The 20,167-nt window shown below is 35.1% G+C and overlaps 1 protein-coding gene across 1 annotated transcript; it reads right to left on the reverse strand.

Annotated features, from left to right (window-relative positions):
- Positions 1-2,557: 2,557 nt before the first annotated feature.
- Positions 2,558-3,236, reverse strand: LOC121268301 (NADH-ubiquinone oxidoreductase 20.9 kDa subunit). Its single transcript, XM_041172515.1, has 2 exons — positions 2,963-3,236; positions 2,558-2,866 (listed from the first exon to the last, which is right to left on the reverse strand). The coding sequence occupies exons 1-2, from the start codon at positions 3,114-3,116 to the stop codon at positions 2,718-2,720; spliced, it is 303 nt and encodes a 100-aa protein (XP_041028449.1). The 5' UTR covers positions 3,117-3,236; the 3' UTR covers positions 2,558-2,717.
- Positions 3,237-20,167: the final 16,931 nt, after the last annotated feature.

Raw genomic sequence — 20,167 nt, forward strand, 5'->3', positions numbered from 1 at the left:
GCTACCACTTTAGCCCCGTTGCAATGTGCCAGACATACGACTTTCCCAAACGTGATGCCTTCAGCTTTGATCTTTTCCAAAGGCTAGCAGTAGTCAAGTATAGAGTCATCAAACCATCTCCAAGGGCCTACAAATGAAATCACAAGTTCAAAAGAGGAAGTGTGGCTTTGAAAATAAATGCTCAGACGCCAAAGTAGAGGAAAAATGGAGATAAATCTGAAAAATCTGATGACAGCAGGGTGGGTGGCGGAGGAGTGCAGTGCAACCCAATTGAGGAACGGGTCATGGAACAACAAACTTGAATGAGTTTTAGAAATGGGTTGCAAAAATCAGTGTTTTGCAATTCTTCTACGGGCAGGGAATGATGAACACCTATTCGTGTTTGTGAGTTTCACCTTTCCAGTTCAGTTTGCAGGCAATTGTAATCTCTTTTTTTTTCTTCTTTAGTTGTACTTGACGTGGCGTAATAACTCGTTCGTGCGCAGTCCCTATGCAAACTTCCCCGTCCATAGAAGAACTGTTAAAGAAAAGGGTTGTGAGAGTGATTTCGACCGAAGGGAAGGCAGAGGAGGATGGAAACTTCTGGATTGTTTTCCTATGAGGGTTTTGTCTCACTGGGGAGGATATTGTTTTCCTACCTTCCTCTTACATGACTATAACAGTGAGAAAATTGTCCATCCACCGGTCTGGTCTACGCGTTAAGCACAAGACGAGTCTTGATCAAATAAACACGTTGTGATCATCCCGGTTTCCACGGCAATAAAATAGAATCAGCAAACCCAAGTAATGATTATGATCTCCAAAATAGTAATGATTATGATCTCCAAAATAGATGTTCTTATTATTCAGTATTTCATCCCCCATCATGTATAAGCTTTAAACGATGCTTCAATTGCGATCATGCAACCGTTAGAGATCGAATCCAAACTGAAAAGCAAGAAAAAACGAAAATCTTTATGATAATTTGGCTCTGCAAACACCTAAGGTTAATCTGAAAATTGAACAAATCCAAGCCTATTTGCCATCAAAGTTGAACGAGAGGTTTGTGTTTTTCCCTATCTTATTGGTCTATATTGTATGCTGAATTCCACATGCCTCCACAATCTACACGTCATGGAGATAATAGCTTTTTGACACAAATTTCACATCGGTGGAATAATTTGACCTGAACTGACCAAATGATTTTTCATCCACCGCAGGAAAAATAGACTTTTTAAGAATTAATGACAGATGCCAAACAGAAAGAAATTGGCTATCCTGCCACCGTCACTCACTCTCTTCCATCTCCCTCTTCAAAACTAACCTCCATCTCCCTCGTCCGTCTTCCTCAAACTTAGAGCTTCTCTCATTCCCTCTACTCCTCCCCCATTCTTATCACATGGTAGAGAGGAACCATTTTTTTCTCATTTCTCTCCTCACCTTCCCACACGTATCACACTCTTCTCTTTACCCTTGATTCCCCTCAGCCACCACCATTATCAACCCCCAGATTTATTATTTAATGGCTCCTCAACAGACTCAGCGTGTTGAACCATGCATTATCTCCCAAAATCTAACCATTTTCTGATCTGAATTACTTTTCCAGGCGCCCCGCGGGGGGCGGGGAGGGGGGGGGGGGGGGGGGGGGGGGGGGAGAGGGTTTATGACCTTACAAGGACCCAAAACATGACTGTAGACACTGGTACACTGGTACACTTCAAACCACCATTTAGCAATTCAAAATTTCCAATCACTTAGGAAGCAAAGTTTTACGGAATTTCTTGTTATAATTAACCAAAAATATGTAAATTGGAATGCCTAAATATTAACAAAATTTATAACATTCTCGTACAAACCAGATAATATTGCTGAAGGGTCTACTGATCATTGAACCAACAGAATCATCAAATACACTAGAACCTACAAGAACACTAGATAATTACATGGGTTCTTGCTTATCATTTCAACAATAACATTTTATAAGTAAATACAATATTTGCTCCTAATGTCTCCAGGTATATGCATTTGGTGCATTACCAGTTTAGAACCATTCGTCCCAAGAATAACTCCATAAACACGGTTGAGCAATATGTTACCATGCAATGTTTGTATTCCATCAAGTTATGCAATATCTGCTGTAAATGTTTTATCCAATTCAAAATCCATGAAACAAAAAATCTACTATAAAAATATAACAATTTCTGACTACCCTAGCATTAGACCTCTCTGCAGTGAGAAAAGAAGAAAGAATGGAAAGGGGGAAAAAAACTACAGCCTCATAGCACTCTTCTAACTGCACGGAATAAACACACATCGGGAATCTAGATTTCCAAAATTCTAGGATAACTACAGGTTGGGCTTCTTAACAATTTAGTAAGCTACGATAAAATAATGGTCATCCAGGGGTGGTAAATTATGGGACTTTTAGAATTATACTGTGCAGTTTCCTAGAAACCCAGAAAATCCAGAAAACACAAAGCAAATGGATCAGCAAAGATCATCAAATTCGAGCAATATCAGATTCATCACCCAAAGAAGAAACTCCATAACAACACCGCGACTAGAGCACAAATAGATATGAAAACAACATATTCAACATTCTGATTATTAACATCATCAAAATGTATGATTTTGGGAGAAAAATTAGGGGAAATACTGTCTGTAAAGAGGGGGGCTTTTTCTTAGATTCTTCCAAAGCACTAAGAAAAAAGGTAAAAAATATTCTCGGGAAATCATCATCATTTCTTGTAACGAGCTACCTCGTCGTCATTGGGGAAGAATCCCATGATTCGACCCGCCGAATTCTGGTACGCGTACATGAACCCTCCCATCAGCCCAATCAGACCTCCGGTCACCATCGACGGTCCCCTAATCCCCGGCTTAATTCCTAGTTAGCAAAAAATTAACAAAATTAATTCCATTTCGGGCACAAGCTATCAATTTGAATAGATAGATAGAGCGAGAGAGAGAGAGAGAGAGAGACCGGAGAGGTAGCCGACGGTGACGGAGACGCCAGTGATGGTTGTGAAGCGGAGGTAGTCGAGGAAGTTGAAGTTTCCGACTACTTTGGTGAAGGGAGGGTTCCGATCTAAGACCGGGTACTCTGGCTTCGTCGACGCTGTGATGTCTGTGTTCATCTTTCTCTGCTCTCAACAACGCTGTCACTATCCTCTCTCTCTCTCTCTCTCTCTCTCTCGCTAACTCGCTCTGCCCAAGCGCAACGACGGCTGTGTATGCCAGTAAACGAGAGAGAATAGAACTTTGGGCATAAAGGGCCGAGTTTTATAATGAAAAGATGATAAAGCTTCAGCCTAATGGGCTGAGTTCGGCTTTTTAAATATCTTTGGACCTCATGAACAATGGTGTGAATAATCTACGTTTGAAAATACAACTATTTTTAGATATTTTTAAATTATTTTACTATTATTTTCATATATTTTATTAATATTCATAAATCATTTTACTAATATTTACAAATATTCTAAGATACTGTTAGTATCCAAACGTTGGGGCTAATAAAAACGAGGAGCTCACTTAGGGGTTGTTTGGATTGATAGAATATCATCTTATTATTACAATTTTTCTAAACGAGAAATGATATTTGTAGTCGTGCAATGCGCAAGTGTTGAATAGTCCCTTTAAAAAATATGAGTAAATACAGAACCTACATGATAAAATACTAATTTTTTAATAGTAGACTCCATTCTTTTTTAAAAGGATTGCGTGACGCTTGCTCACTCCACGACTACATTTAGCATTACTCAAGTTGAGAATAGCTGTACAAGCAAAAGCAACAAAACTAACCATATGTTTAGGAAGTTGTCAAAGTGAAGAGAAACTTACCGTATTACCATTATCATTACTGAATGAAACAAGACCATCAGCTAAAATATTGCTCTGCTTGTAAACACGATGGATATTTTAGTAAATCATTATTAAATCCAAATACATACTTATCTGGATTATCTATTAATCTTTCTAATTTGAAACAAAAGTTGCTGTTAGAAAAACTAAATCAGAATGCACAGCGGAAGCGATATTACCTCTTTGAAAATATCTTAGCTCTAGTGCTGTTGTTCCACAGATTCTCCAATGTCGTTATTTGTCCACAATCTTCACATCGATGGTGGAGTGTGCTACGTGGTAATACCAGAACAACACTCACACGTTCCATAACCTAGATGCTGTGACTAGAGAGAACCATTTGAGAGAGAGATCGTTCTTGATGCAAGTGTAACATACAAAGGGGAGAGGGGCTAAATAGCCCCTCTAAGTGTAACCCCCGGTTGGCCCTTAATGGCCAATCATCAAGTCTCATGAAGTGGTTGAAGAACCACTTCATAACCACCAAGAGAAGGTGAAGGGGTGCCCACTATGGGTGCCCCTTTCTTACATCTCCCACTCACACATAGTGGGCAAGACCTCAGGTCTGCATCCTTCAATATGTTCTCAATCTTGTTCATATTGACAAATAGGCCGTGCGACCATCGAACACATCTGTAAAAGAAAATGGGAGCACTATACTAAATCTCTCGAAGAGATGACTAACATAGTAACATCTCTAAAAGTGTCTCGTTATGCCCCGACTCATTTGGTCACATCAGACTAAGCATCCATAATCCCTCTCAAGTCTGAATGATTCAGAGTAATGCTCAATCTCCATAAAACATGATGTACTCATAGCTATGTTGCAGCTTCCAAGAAGCAACATAACTTGCCGGCAATGAGTACGCATCATTATCGATGTGTTACCAAATAGTCTTCCCTTCGCGCTCATGTCATTTAGTTTCAGTCCAGTCGCTTTCCCAGCAATAACTCTTTAGACCGCATCATTCATGGCTATATATAACATGCCAAAGTAGCAGACACTAAAACATCAACCTCGTGACATAGTCAAAAGTTACCTAAGGGCACAAATAAATTAAGGTAATCAATTATGACCTACAGGACTCACACGGTGAAGAAGTAGGGAACTATTCACTCACCTTTACTATTGGTCGCAAAAAGCACATGTAGTATGAAATACATGCTACGGTGGAGTTCTCTTTCCAAAGAAAGAGCGTATATCTAATCTCAATTCACCATACAGATCTTAGTCTAGTCGCTATCTCAGCGCCTAACCCGAGTCCCTCCATTTGCTTGTTATCCAAAGCGCCAAAGAGGGTCTCGTATTTGGCTAAACTACAGGCTACATGGATTGCGAGTAATCATGCACGGTCCTTAGACCTCATCTTAGCTCCCACTAAGACGACATATCTTTTGTGTCTTCCAACTTATTCCTCTCTGGACAAGTACCAAGTGACACATTGTCTCATATTTGCTCGCTACCTCTTTATAGCGCCAAAGGCGATCGCTCTTGTGAGTGAGCCGATCTAAGCCTGTCAATATATCTTTTTCACCATAACTCCTAAATTTATGGTGAATATGTGTGCTTACCAAAGAATGCTTCCAATCACGCCACATGATCATAGAACACATTAGTATCATGTGCACGATGAGCAATACCATGAGGTACAGAGAAATCACATGATCAACAACAAATTATTAAACCATAACTCTCAAGTGGTGTTTAATGACCATTTCTCTTCATGCGCATTCTAATGTGTAATAACTTTCTAAAGCATGCTCCTATTAAGAGACTCAACTTTTACATGTAAAAGTCCTTTACACAACCATGAAGTCAGCGATGACTCATCGCGAATCTCATTTAGGTCAGACTCACAATATAAGCCTTAGATTTTAGTCAGCAAGTCTAACTGCGATTTTTTAGAATCTACAAGGTAACCACAAATGTTATTCAGCAAACTTAATTTGCGATTTCAAGGTTTCATATAAATCTCTTGCACTCAACAAAAGCATGTGAGATAACCATAATTTATTTTTCATTAAGGGTAAAGCGATTAGGGCCTTTGCCCCAAAAGACAATCATAATAGTCTAGTCATTACTTTTAACGACAATCGCATCACAAACTTACTTAATCAAGTAAGCCATATTTACCATCTAACAAGATCTTAACCTCTAACTCCCATGAGCAAACCATAATGGAAACACCAATTAGTATAGGCAAAACTAGATTCTTTAATATTTTCCATCTCATTAATTGTCTATGGATTTTGAGCAAGAGCTCCTAGAAACTGTTTTCCTCATAAACAGTCTCACAAGACATGAAGCCTGAGTTTCTTTTCACAAACCCATGTCCATAACCTCGTAGTATGGAAAACCTTTTATTAGCAAATAATTAATTATTTAAGACAACCAGTTCACAATATCTCTTATAATAACACTTTTCTAATATTGTCAACAGCGTTCAAAGAACCACATTTTATTCAATAGGTCGTTTAATAAAAAAAAAGACTAGGTACATTAGATATCTTTGAATAGATGGTTTGTTTAGGCTGCATATAAATAGCACCAGCAGCATTCATTCGCTTTCAGTACCAACATAGTACTAGCAACAATCATGCGCTCAAAGTACTTCATGCCTAAACATCACAAAAGCTAACCATATAATTCTCCTATGATAATCAGCTATTTAATTCTTTTAAGAAAAGTTTCAATAAATATGCGATCAATAGCTATCTAAATGCAACTCAATTAGTGACAAGAAATGGATCTATACCTCTATTAAATCCACTTTTCCTTTGTCAATTAGATCAACAACCCCAGGTTGGATCATATAAGTGAAGCGAATCTAAGATTCTATGTTGGGATTCCTATTATGTGAATTCAATACCTTTAGCAGAGCCATATTATAAATATTCTTTTCTAGTCTCTAAACGACGAGAGAATACTGATATAAAACTACTACGCTATTTATGAGAATCCTTATAATCTATAACTTTTGGGAGTCACAATCACTAGTGGTACACCATCACTCAAATGTATACTCACACTAGTTGTTGAATTACTCCCACTATTTTCGGCGATCTTTTAAAAAAAAATTGAAAAAATTAAGGTAATGTAGAATGAAACGTGATGAAAACATTCTTTACAAAAAATAAGTGTTACAAAAATTCACAATTCCCCACCCTCGCCGAAAATACGAGTAATTTTCTTGACTCAACCAAAAAATGATCAAGTTTAGATCCTCTCGATTTTTAATAGAATTCACGTTTGCACAAAATAATCACTCAACCTTTCTCAAAAGCGAATAAACTCGATCTAAAGACGACAAATAAGAATTAAGGCCGCAACCCCATATTACATCAACCTAAGTGTGATGTAACAATTGCTCTGCGCCATAATATCATTCTCAGCAAGTTAATAAACTGCGAGATACTTGTTCTCATCATATAACTCATACGATTGCGATTTTGAAAATATTTTAACTGAAAAATATATTTTCCTAAAAAAAAAATTGGATCGCATTTATATGATGAAACAATATTTTTATTATCTAAGTCCTTAGTGTGCATGTATAGGAACTTTCACATAGAAAATATTCATATTGTCTTTTCTCTTTGACTCTTCTAAACCAAGGAGAGAGATCCCATTAGCGAGAAAATCTTCAATTTCTCAAGCTTCACACCCATTATCCTATGCCTCCATGGCATATTTTAGTATATCATTTCTCCATCCGAGAAATAATACTACTGAGTCAATGAGTGACCATCCAACTTTTAAACCTCTAGGAATTCTCACTAACACCACTATTTTCAATAAGTCTTAAATCAAATTAGGTATAGACTTCACAAATATCGCATTAAAAGTACTAATAAAAACATCGCTTTGTGCAACAAATGCAGTATATGACGTTTTAGCTGCTAACTAGCGTTATATCCTTATTTCTTGCATACTCAATATTTTTCATATTCTTCAATTCATTATAGGAGAGAAAAGAAAAACTTTGCGAGAAATTATCGTAGTTTAAAACTTATCTTGCATCAGTACAACCACGAGCAAGATTTTTAGGCTGAATTAAGTTATTTCTAATTATTCAGATTTTTGCTATAGTTACTATGCAAACTTCTAAGGTGCTTGGTATTACATTACTCTCAAGGGGTGTTCCAAAGTTTATATATCTGCAAGAACCTATTTGTTCTCGCTAGTGAGAAATAAAACTTAAGTAAGATTACCAGTGCTAATACCACATAAAGGTGCATTGATAAATCCTTTAAAAATGAATGTGTTAATCAAGAATGTACTCGACACTCTTGCACATTCAGATTTTAATTTACTTACTTGCCAGACATACTAGCAAGTTTTAGAGAGTATATGCTTATCTGTGAGTTAATCTAAGTTGCTTTAAGATTATAATGCTCAACCTCAAATATAGGTGCAATTAATCTTTGTGTTACAAAACAACACGCAACTTCTGTTATTACCCACAAAAATTCAAAGCCAAAATAGTGGTTTAGCTCTATTTGACAGTTGATCCCATCAACTTCTATAAAAAATTATAATGCATGCGTCCCACGCGCACTTCCAATTTTCTTCTAGACCTTTCAGAGGTTTCACAATAATGATGGTCTAAGACTATTTGACACTCATATTAATCTTTATTTGTTTCCAACTACTGTTCATGTAGGAGATTAATGCGACGATTAAGTCGTATAAACAATCTCTAGGCTTTCTTCATGGTTATCTCAAAGTTATTAAATTATGCACATCTAATTGCACACATATCTAAAAAATTTGCCGCGTTAATCTAAGTCAGAACAAAAATAATTAATACATGTCGCAAGATCGAAAATTTGCTATGCTTCCTAATCATCTCTTGCGCCTCAATGCTTAATTATTAATTTCTAACTTAATTTTCACGCAAATTTATATCGTATAAGAGATAAATTCCAAATCAATCTCAACCATACTCCAACTAGGATAAGTAATCTACCGAGTTAGTCTCATGTAAAAATAATTTCTTCCTAGATCGAAGAAATCAATTTGAGTCAATCATAAGCATGGACTAATCAAACTCGGGCCACTTAATCCTTTAGTTTATCACATTCTAAAAGGCTGAAGACTAATTCTTAAAAAAAAGTCTAACAATACAGGTGATAAATTAAGCTCACAATTACATGCAATCACAATACATATACGAAAAATAATCACATCACATTTCATCCCAATAATTATTATTTACCAAAAAATAATAATCCAAACTATTTATAACTTAAAATAAAATGCCTAATACATCATAATATCATGGCATGCATGTATTCAATAAGTACATGCAAAATATATTTCAGAAAAAATAAATAAATATTATATGCCACAATTACATGTTGAATTAATAAATAAAATCAGCACATAAGTTCTAGCCCAATGGTTATAACCCTTGCGTGAGGTCTTGGGTTCAAATCACCACCCAAGCATTTTGCACAAAAAAAAAACTTGTGCCACTGAATTTTGGACAGCCAATGGGCCACACCCACATGGGCGCCCAGTTGCTGTGCAAGCCTATGCCTGCTGGGCTCACAACCCAAATCGCCCAGTGGCCCCCTTTTTCTTAATAATAAAAAAAAATGCTGGGTTTTCAAAAAAACAATTTGGGCCGAGGGTTATTTAAAACAATCGCATTTCGTTTTGCAGCTACGGCTCAAAAACAGGTTCTTAGCCCAAAGAAAATATAAACCAAACAGATGGGTTTAGCAGAAAACAAATTTACAGGGCTGGGCCTAAAGCTTTATTTAAAAAAAAATGGCCCAAATCCATTTTGCAGCCCACATGTATATATCAACCAAAAAAAAAAAATGCACTGTTCTTCTTCACTACAACAAATTTGAGATTTTGGGACGAAATTATTTAGGGACGAAACTTTTTTCATCCTTAAAAGTCATTTTTTGAGACGAAATTTAAATTTCGTCCCAAAAAATCGATGAATTTAGAAAATCGTTCGAACGTCAAAATAACCGTTCGAACAGTATTTTCTGTGACGAATTAAATCGTCTCAAAAAAATTTTTCCGTTCGAAAGTGAAAAAATACGTTCGAACAATAAAATTTGGCGGATAATTACTTTATTATGGCGGGGAAAGTTCAAAAACGTTCGAACAAGAATTTGTTGTGTTCGAACGGAAAATATTTGGTGGTAAATCCTGGCGGGAAGGTTTCTAAACCGTTCGAACGAAATATATTTAGTTAGAACATATTCAAGCACCACATTTATACATTCGAAGGTATAATATTAATCTCGGTACGAAACTCAAAATATAAAAAATATATATCATATATACAAATTCATTAATTAATTTTATGTAATTAATTTTAAAATATTTTAATAATTTCTTTTACGTTAAATAAGATTTTTAGTTAAATAAATATTATCAACCACATATATATTAATCAACCAAATAAAGCAAATTATCAAAATGCCATATATATTGTTCATAATTACAACAAAAGAAAATATAAATAAAAGATAAAAACTATTGTGATGCGAGGTCTCTACACACATCCTCGACTGCAGCTAATTGTGTCTCTACCTGTGTCAGTCGAGTACTAACTGTGACCTGAGTTGCATTATTGGCATTAATCACTGTACGTAACTCATTAACCTTTGTACGTAACCCAGAGACGGTAGCCATAATCTCTGTACGCAACTCAGACATGGCAATATGCACTGCAGTATGCACTGCATCAATCACTGCTGATGTGTGTACGCTGATCTCAGCACGCAATATGTCAGCCATCTCCTCGCGAATATATGTGCGTGATGTCTCAGCCTGTGTAGATGTCTCACCAGCCGATACTCCAGTATCTCCCGGCTGCGCATCTTTCTGAATCTCAGCCCTATCAGGAACAACCCCACGAAAATGAAATCTAGAGTGTCCCGTGCTCCGTGATAGGGTGGTGCTGTTGATCGGTGCCATCGGAAATCGGGAACGCTCAGCAGGTTCGGACACAACCCCGGCATGTAGCAAAAATCGAGTGATGAGGATCCCAAACGGAAGTATATCTATCGTAATGAACCATGCCTCTGATCGGATTCTCTCAAATATATAACCAACGAGGTCGATCGGGATGCCACGAGCGACCCGTATCATAAATCTCGCTCGATCCATGCCGACCTCCGTCTTGTGCTGCCGTGGGTCAATATTATTGGCAATGATCAAATTCATAATCTTGAAAAATGAAGATAAATCTGCCTGCCTAATACTCTTGGAGCCATCGTACACTGGAGCATCTGGACCAACAATCAAGTCTCTGATCTCGTGATCAGCAAGTGTATCGATCTCATCTGTGTAATCTAGTACCTCGTCCTGAGACATAGCTGCATCACCTAAAGGACCAGACTCTCTAGGCGGCAGGTTTGGATAGGCATCAAGAAGCCTAGGAATACCCAGATATACAGAGAGTCCGTCTGTTAAAAATATAACAGGAGCTCCTCGGACACAGATACTATATGCCCCTCCATCGTCTGGGCTAGCAGCACCGAGCTCTTTATAGAACTCAGTAACGATCTCAATGAAGGAAACGAACTCCATTACTTCTTCTCGCTGATCTAAGATTGGTGCCCAACCACGATCATTGAATACTGATGGGAGGGAATGACCCTCCCATATAAGAGCGACAAAATCAGACAGTTTTACCTGTCGCTCAAGTAAAACGGTCCGCTCTCGAACTGTTTGGATGGAAGGTTCTCCTGATCTACCACGTTTACGGCCCCGATAAGACATTATTATGATCATGAAATTTTAAAAATAAAATATACATTCAAGATTAGTGATAAAATCTAATTACGACTAAAAGATTTACAAAATTATATACTAATAGCAATTTAATAAATTAATTGATAGAACATATAATCAATTAAACGATGAAAACAATTTAATAAGCTAATAAAATGTTAATGGAATGAATTTAATAATTAGCATTCGAACGTCTAAATATATGGTCGAACGGACAATTAATAATGTTCGAACGTGTCGATCAAGTTTGAACGTACAGGTTTACCGTTCGAACGGACTGGTTAATACCGTTCGAACGTAAAACAGATCTAACTCGGCCATGGCTGAGTCAACTCAGTGACCATGAAAATACTCAAAAATTAATCGATTCCGTGGTTTCTTCGACTAAAAATAAAGTACTCTTCATTTCTAAACATCTTACGATAGATTTATGATGTTCTACGGTAATTATTGATAAAAAATGTAATTTAAAAAAAAAACAAATAAAACCATAAAATTATAAAATAAACGGTAAAATGAGTTTGAAAATACATACCTTTACTTGGGAAGAAAAGTGATTGACGTATGTGCTGATCACGACGGCAGACGGCGGTGAATGTAGTGCGTTCAAACGTTTTCTCACTTTTTCAAACGGTGGGGACGGCGGCGTGAGAGAATGAGCTGCTTGCGATAACTTATACGTGCATAACCGTTCAAACGTTAATAGTTAAAGTTCGAACGTTAATATAAAACCGTTCGACCGTTACTATTTCACGTTCGAACAGAAGTTTTGTAAGTTTATTAAAAAATATATTAAATGTATACTATATTTATATTCCTATAAATTGTTATAATATATATACTATTATAGTAGATTATATATAATGTAATATATATGTAATATTATAATATATATTATGATAGTAGAATACTTTAAATGAAAGCATAATAACTTATAAAATATTTTTTTATAGTATAATAGTAATATATCATAATACTTTACTATCAAAGTGTTATATATGAGATATTAATATGTATATAGTACCACATAATAGCATGTAGTGCTATATGGTATGAGTTTATACTTAACTAATATATGTCATATTATATATTCCATTATACTTTACCTACTAAAGTTATATATGACATTATACAACATATATATATAGAGTATAGCTTACTAATATACTATCATCTTATAAATTTCTCTACAGTTTATTATGTGACCTTAGTATATTTGAGGCTATATATATGTGAGTATATATTACTAATACATATGATCTTAATAATATATATGATAGTATAGGTCACTACATATATGATAATATATATTACTATATATATATACTATATATTTAGTATAGATTACTATATATATGATAGTATATATTACATTATATATGATAGTATATATAACTAATACATATGATGTTATAGTACTTTTCATTTAATGATGAAAAAATTTATATTTAAACATAAAGGATATGTGTTCGAACGGTACTCGTAAACCGTTCGAACACATATGTTAACGTTTGAACGTAAAAAAACATTCGAACGGACAAGGCAAATGGCGGGAAAACATCCCGCCAAAAACAAGACAGTTGGATTACCGTTCGAACGTAATTTGTTATAGTTCGAACGGATTATTGCAGTGGTGGGAAAATATCCCGCCAATTAAACTATAGTATCATCTAATATGTCTATATATATTAATGTTGTTCTTTTATTCAAAAGGTGTAATGAAAAAAAAAATATAAATAAACATTTACAATACCGTTTGAACAGTTAGAAATTAAAGTTCGAACTGTTAATTTTCGAGCGGTAATAAATCAATAACGTTCGAACACATATGTTAACGTTCGAACGTGAAAATTAGGAGGGAGTTTTCTCCCACTTAATATTTTCACGTTCGAACGGTTAGTAAATAACCGTTCGAACATGAAATGTTCTTCAAAAACACGACAGAACCTCACAATTCCGTTTCTCTCCTCCTTCTGTCGCTCCGTGTGGTCGCCTGAAGATTACCCCTTCGCATATCAGAGGTATTCTTTCTCAAACTAGCCCTTAAGCTCAAAAAAATTGTTCATCTCACTCCATTATTCTCGGATTATTACTTGTAGGATAGTTTGTGATTATTCTCGGATTATTCTCGGATTATTTCCTTTTCATCTTCAAAAATTCAGGTATTTCTTTTAAAATAGAAATGTATGGTTTGAACTTTATATTTTGCAATGTTAGAAAGTTGTATGCTTTGAGATTGTTGTTTGTGTTTGTTAGAGTTTGGGATTAATGGAGTTTTCGGCGTTGTTGAAGGCGACTGGAATCTGGAATGAATACGTTCGAACGGGTTCGGATTACCGTTCGAACGTATTCATTTTGTTCGAACATAGGTTCTCATAGTTCGAACGGATAATGACATTACATCAATAACGTATACAGAATACGTTAGGTTTGGTATGGTTATAAATTATATGTACTACTAAATCACAAATAATTAGGACCAACTACCATTTAATATTGTTAATTCTAAATAAATAAAATTAATATTCAAATTAAAATACTACTAAATCTTTAAATTAAAATAGAAATAGTTAAGATTTAATAATACTTAAATACTTAAAGATAAATTAATAAGTTTAATATTCAAATTAAAATACTACTAAATCTTTAAATTAAAATAGAAATAGTTAAGATTTAATAATACTTAAATACTTAAAGATAAATTAATAAAATTAATATTCAAATTAAAATACTACTAAATCTTTAAATTAAAATAGAAATAGTTAAGATTTAATAATACTTAAATACTTAAAGATAAATTAATAAAATTAATATTCAAATTAAAATACTACTAAATCTTTAAATTAAAATAGAAATAGTTAAGATTTAATAATACTTAAATACTTAAAGATAAATTAATAAAATTAATATTCAAATTAAAATACTACTAAATCTTTAAATTAAAATAGAAATAGTTAAGATTTAATAATACTTAAATACTTAAAGATAAATTAATAAAATTAATATTCAAATTAAAATACTACTAAATCTTTAAATTAAAATAGAAATAGTTAAGATTTAATAATACTTAAATACTTAAAGATAAATTAATAAAATTAATATTCAAATTAAAATACTACTAAATCTTTAAATTAAAATATAAATAGTTAAGATTTAATAAAACTTAAATACTTAAATATAAATTAATAAAATTAATATTCAAATTAAAATACTACTAAATCTTTAAATTAAAATATAAATAGTTAAGATTTAATAATACCTACTAATTAAGTTTTTGTTGTATTGTTGTATAAATAATATGTTGTTATTGTTTGACATATATTAGCATATTTTGCATTGTTTGTTCATCAAAATAAACCTTAGACCCGTTCGAGAATTATCAATCCGGATGAATGCTTGATTGATAACTCTTGAATTGTCCAGAGTGGACAGTTTGGGATTGTAAGATCATTCTCGCAAACTATAGAACTATATCTGTTGTCGTCCAACATTATGATTTTGGTAGATTCATCCATTGTTCTCTGGATATGCAGTTTCGGTGATGGTGCAATGACGTGTTAATCGTCAGTGCACACAACCAAACGAGCATATTTGGAGAACTATGGGGAGATGCTGCCGAAATTTTGTTGGACGTGACAGATAATAGATCATAGGTTGGCGACTATGATCTTACAATACCGAACGGGATAGGACCAACTACCCGGTGAAAGGTGGCATACTCATTAATTGGTACATGATACATAGTTGTTTGCTGATGCATTACAATATTGTTTGTAATGAATATAGTTAGGCATGGATAAGAGTTGGATGAGAGTTAGCGATCGATTGGGTCAGAATTACAATGTATATGGTGAAGGTGTTAAAAAATTCTTGGAGTTTGCATTGGGTACATGTGATAGTGATGGACGTATCAGATGCCCATGCAGAGAATGCAGGAATTTGCGTTCTCATAAGATAGACTTGGTGAGAGAGCATCTGTTTGTCAAAGGTATTGATAAGGGTTATACTGATTGGGTCTTACACGGTGAACCATATCCAACTTCATTTGAAGCTCCACATGAAGAAGAAGAGATCGATGAAGATGTACAACCAGAGATTGTTGGAGATGATTACGATGAGGATATGGAGGAAATATTAGGTGACATCGGTGCGGGAATGTTTATGAATGAAGGTGACATGGACACATCAAGCTCAAATGATGGGGGCCATAACACTTTTGCACGCTTGTGAAATGATTCACAGCGTGAGCTATATCCAGGATGCAGAAGACATAGTAAGTTGTCGTTTACCGTAAGATTGCTTCACATAAAATCAATGTGTCGATTATCTATTAAGGCAGTCAATATGTTACTTGAGCTGTTTAAAGAGGCACTGCTGACAGACAATACTTTACCTCGTAACTTCTATTAAGCAAAAAAGTTGGAACGAGGACTCGGATTTGATTATCACGTAATACATGCATGTAAGAATGACTGCATATTATTTTGGCGAGAGAATGAGCAGTTGAACGAGTGTCCTATATGTCACGAGTCAAGATGGACATCGGACAAGGCAAATGTTCCGCAAAAGGTCATACGCCACTTTCCATTGATACCTAGATTACAACGATTATTTATGTCACGCGCAACGGCTGTAGATATGACATGGCACTCATCAGACAGAGTAAGGAACGATAATATTTTGTCACATCCTGCTGACTCCCAGGTGTGGAAGGAATTTGATCAAGAACACCCATGGTTTGCTGAAGAACCGCGTAACGTAAGACTTGGGTTGGCAACAGATGGATTTAATCCTTTTGGGAACATGAGTACTAGTCATAGTACTTGGTCAGTTGTACTTATGCCTTATAATCTACCACCGTGGAAGTGTATGAAAGATCCATATTTCATGATGAGTTTGCTCATCCCAGGTCCGAGGTCATCGGGAAATGATATAGACATACACTTACAGCTATTGATTGCAGAATTGAAAGATTTGTGGAAGAATGGGGTTGTCACATTTGATTCGTCAACAGGCAAGTCGTTCAAGATGCATGCTGCGGTGTTGTGGACAATAAATGATTTTTCAGCTTATGGGAATTTGTCAGGTTGGAGTACTAAGGGGAAAATGACATGTCCAACTTATAACAAATATACCAAATCTGAATGGCTTACGTACGGGAGGAAATTATGTTTTATGGGTCATCGTCGATTTTTACCTGGTGACCATAGATGGCGTGGAAATTCTAGAATGTTTGATGGAACTGTTGAATGGGGCCAACCTCCACCATATTTGTCTGGCGAAGATGTACTTGCACAATTTATAAATGTTGGCTGTAATGAATTTGGTAAAAAACAACAAAAGAGAAAACGAGCTACGAATGAGTTGAATTGGACAAAGAAGAGTATATTTTTCGAACTCCTGTACTGGTCGAAGTTAAAATTGCGACATAGCCTTGATGTTATGCATATTGAAAAAAATATTTGCGAATCCGTATTGGGAACATTGATGTCAATTGAAGGAAAAACAAAGGATACAATAAACTCAAGGAAGGATTTGAAGCGGTTGGGAATAAGACGGGAAATGCAGTTGCAAGAAAATGGTTCGTCTGCCTACATGCCGATTGGGTGGTATACATTGTCAAGGAATGAAAGGGTTACATTTTGTGAGTGGCTAATGAAGATCAAATTACCGGACGGTTATGCCTCGAACCTAACAAGGTGTGTGAGAACAAATGATTGGAAAATAACTGGATTAAAAAGTCATGATTGTCATGTTTTCTTACAGCATATCTTGCCTATTGGTATCCGTGGGTACTTGACCAGAGATGTGCGTGTGGCTTTGACTGAGTTGGGTGCATTTTTTAAAGACTTATGTGCTAGGATGTTGAATGTAGAAGCTTTGGATCGAATGGAACGAGAAATTGTCATAATATTGTGTAAGCTAGAAAATATTTATCCACCGTCATTCTTCGATGTCATGGTTCACCTAGCCGTTCATTTGCCACGTGAGGCTCGACTTGCAGGACCAGTTCAATATAGATGGATGTATCCCATTGAACGATTTCTTGGAAAGTTGAAACGTACAGTGGGTAACAAGGCCCATCCAGAAGGATCAATTGCAGAAGCATATATTGACGATGAGTGGCATACCTTCTGTTCCAAATATTTCCATGGAGTTGACACTCGGTTTGATCGGCCAGAAAGAAACTTTGACGTTGACCAAGCAAGACAACAGAATATATTTTCTGTGTTTTCCCAACAAGTTCGTCCAATTGGTGCAGTGCGTGGTTATGACTTGTGTGGAAGAGAGTTCGAGAAAGCTCAGTGGTACGTGCTGAACAATTGCCCTGAGATAGAGAACTACTTGAAGTAAGTTATAACTTTTTCTTAATTTAAATTGCCTCATTAATTTTAAAAAAATACAAAATATAAAATATTTGTGGTAATCATCAATTTCAGTGATCATATTAACGTGCTCAAGGAATTAGGAGTAAATGATATAAACCAAAAACATGAAGAGGAGTTCCCAAGATGGTTTGAAGAACGGGTAATGAAATTACATATGCGTTACTCAATAACAAATGAAAAATTATTAATTTCAACTTTGATATAGTATACGCTTTACTCAATATGTAGGTTGTACAATTGCATGCGAATAATCCAAATGATATATCTGATGAACTGTATGCATTGGCGCGTGGCCCATCGAGACGCGCTGCTCGATTTTCTGCATGTATTTCTCGGGGAAGTAGGTATCACACACTGGATCGAGATTGTTATAGGAAAATCCAAAATAGTGGTGTCCTAGTCGAAGGAAGTCATGATGGAGAAAATATTGATTTCTATGGGGTTATTGTCGATATAATTGGAATGAAATATTTAGGAGAGCTTGCGATGTATCTGTTTAAGTGTGATTGGTGGGATTTAAGCAATCCTCATACTGGAGTCCGTGATGATGAATATTTTTTTAGTGTTAATACATCAAAAAAATGGTATGAAGATGATCCTTTTATTTTGGCTTCTCAAGCATCTCAAGTATTCTACTTAGATGACTCGAAGTTAGGAAATCAATGGCGAGTAGTTCAAAAATATTCTCCAAAAAATATATATGATGTTATCCCTCAGGCGGAAGGACAAGATGAAGAAGAAGATGACTCTTCTACTCAAGAAGCATACCAAGAGAGTCAACCCGCCTTAAATTTATTTGTGGATTTGAGCCAGTATGAGATGATTCCATTAAATAGAGAAGATATTGAGGCTGAAATTGTTGATGCGACAGTTGAGGAAAATGTTGAATCATCTGAAGTATCTACAGATGATGAGAGCGAATTGTCAAATGAAACTGATACAGATTCTGATTGACCAATTATGTGTTAACATTACACTTGATGACAAATATTTTACTTATTGAATGTATCAGTAGTTTGAAATTATGCCGCCAAAGAGGAAGGAAGTTCGCAACCCATCTCCACCTGTTCCTAGCTCTCCTTCATTGTCACCATTAGAGATTGATTTTACAGAACAAGGTAAAAATCTAATACTCATAAAAGTTATTAATTAAGGTCCTATAATAGAGATATAAATGAAATTGATTACAATGTTATATTTTATAGAATCTACAGTACAATCTCGTCAAGGTCGAGGCACCACTAGAGGGGTGACGTTGGAAAAATATCGGAAGGTAGGTAAGATCAAGGTTAACATTCCTGACGAACATACTGGGGGCGAAGGACAACCAGCAGCTTGGCTTGCATCACATGTGTGTGCTCCTACACGAACTTACGCACCTTTGGCAACGACTTCATGGAAGAAAGTCCCCCAAGATGTTAAAGAGTTTATCAAGAAGCGTTGTTTGGTAATGTTTAAAACATTGATTTAGTAGAATAAATTTCTATATTTTCCTTAAATTTAGAATATTATAAATGATAATGTGTTTGTGACTATTTTTTTAAGGATGATTTCGAATTAAATTTTGGTCGGAGAGAGGAGCGTAAGACTGTGGAAGAGCTTATGGGTAATGCATTCTGTAAATATAAGGCGAGGTGTCATGAGTATTATAATAAGTTTGAGAAGAAGGAAGATGCACGCCAATATCCTTTCAGGATGTCCGACCTTCTGAGTGGGAAAAACTTTGTGACATGTTTGAGGATCCATCATATCAGGTATAATGAAATTTAATTATTTTACTTGTCCTATCTGGCATTTCGCTTCATCATATTTTCAATTTCTTTGCAGGAGCGAAGTTCTATAAACAAAACAAATAGATCAAAATTGAAGATTAATCATCATGCAGGCTCAAGATCTTTCCATCGCCTTTCTAAGAAATTGGTATTGCTATTTTTTTTATTGGATATAGTTAATTATTTGGATAAATCATAATGACTTTATATCTGAACACATTTATTGTAGCAAGATTCAGATACTAATTATGATCTGACAAAATTATATGCTGCATCGCACACTGATCGTAATGGAGAGTGGACTCATCCTGATGCCTATGAAAATTATGTAAGTTTTATAACCTGTTTTAATTAAATATATTAGAATATTTATGACGATATTAATTCTTTATCTTATA

This window comes from Juglans microcarpa x Juglans regia, chromosome 5S, assembly GCF_004785595.1.
Source record: "Juglans microcarpa x Juglans regia isolate MS1-56 chromosome 5S, Jm3101_v1.0, whole genome shotgun sequence".
NCBI classification, from domain to species: Eukaryota; Viridiplantae; Streptophyta; class Magnoliopsida; order Fagales; family Juglandaceae; genus Juglans; species Juglans microcarpa x Juglans regia.

Coding starts and splice junctions, on each gene's coding strand:
- LOC121268301 (XM_041172515.1), bottom strand. CDS start 3,116: ATGAACACAGACATCACAGCGTCGACGAAGCCAGAGTACCCGGTCTTA. Junction 2,867..2,962: donor CACCGTCGGCTACCTCTCCG/GTCTCTCTCTCT, acceptor TTTGCTAACTAG/GAATTAAGCCGGGGATTAGG.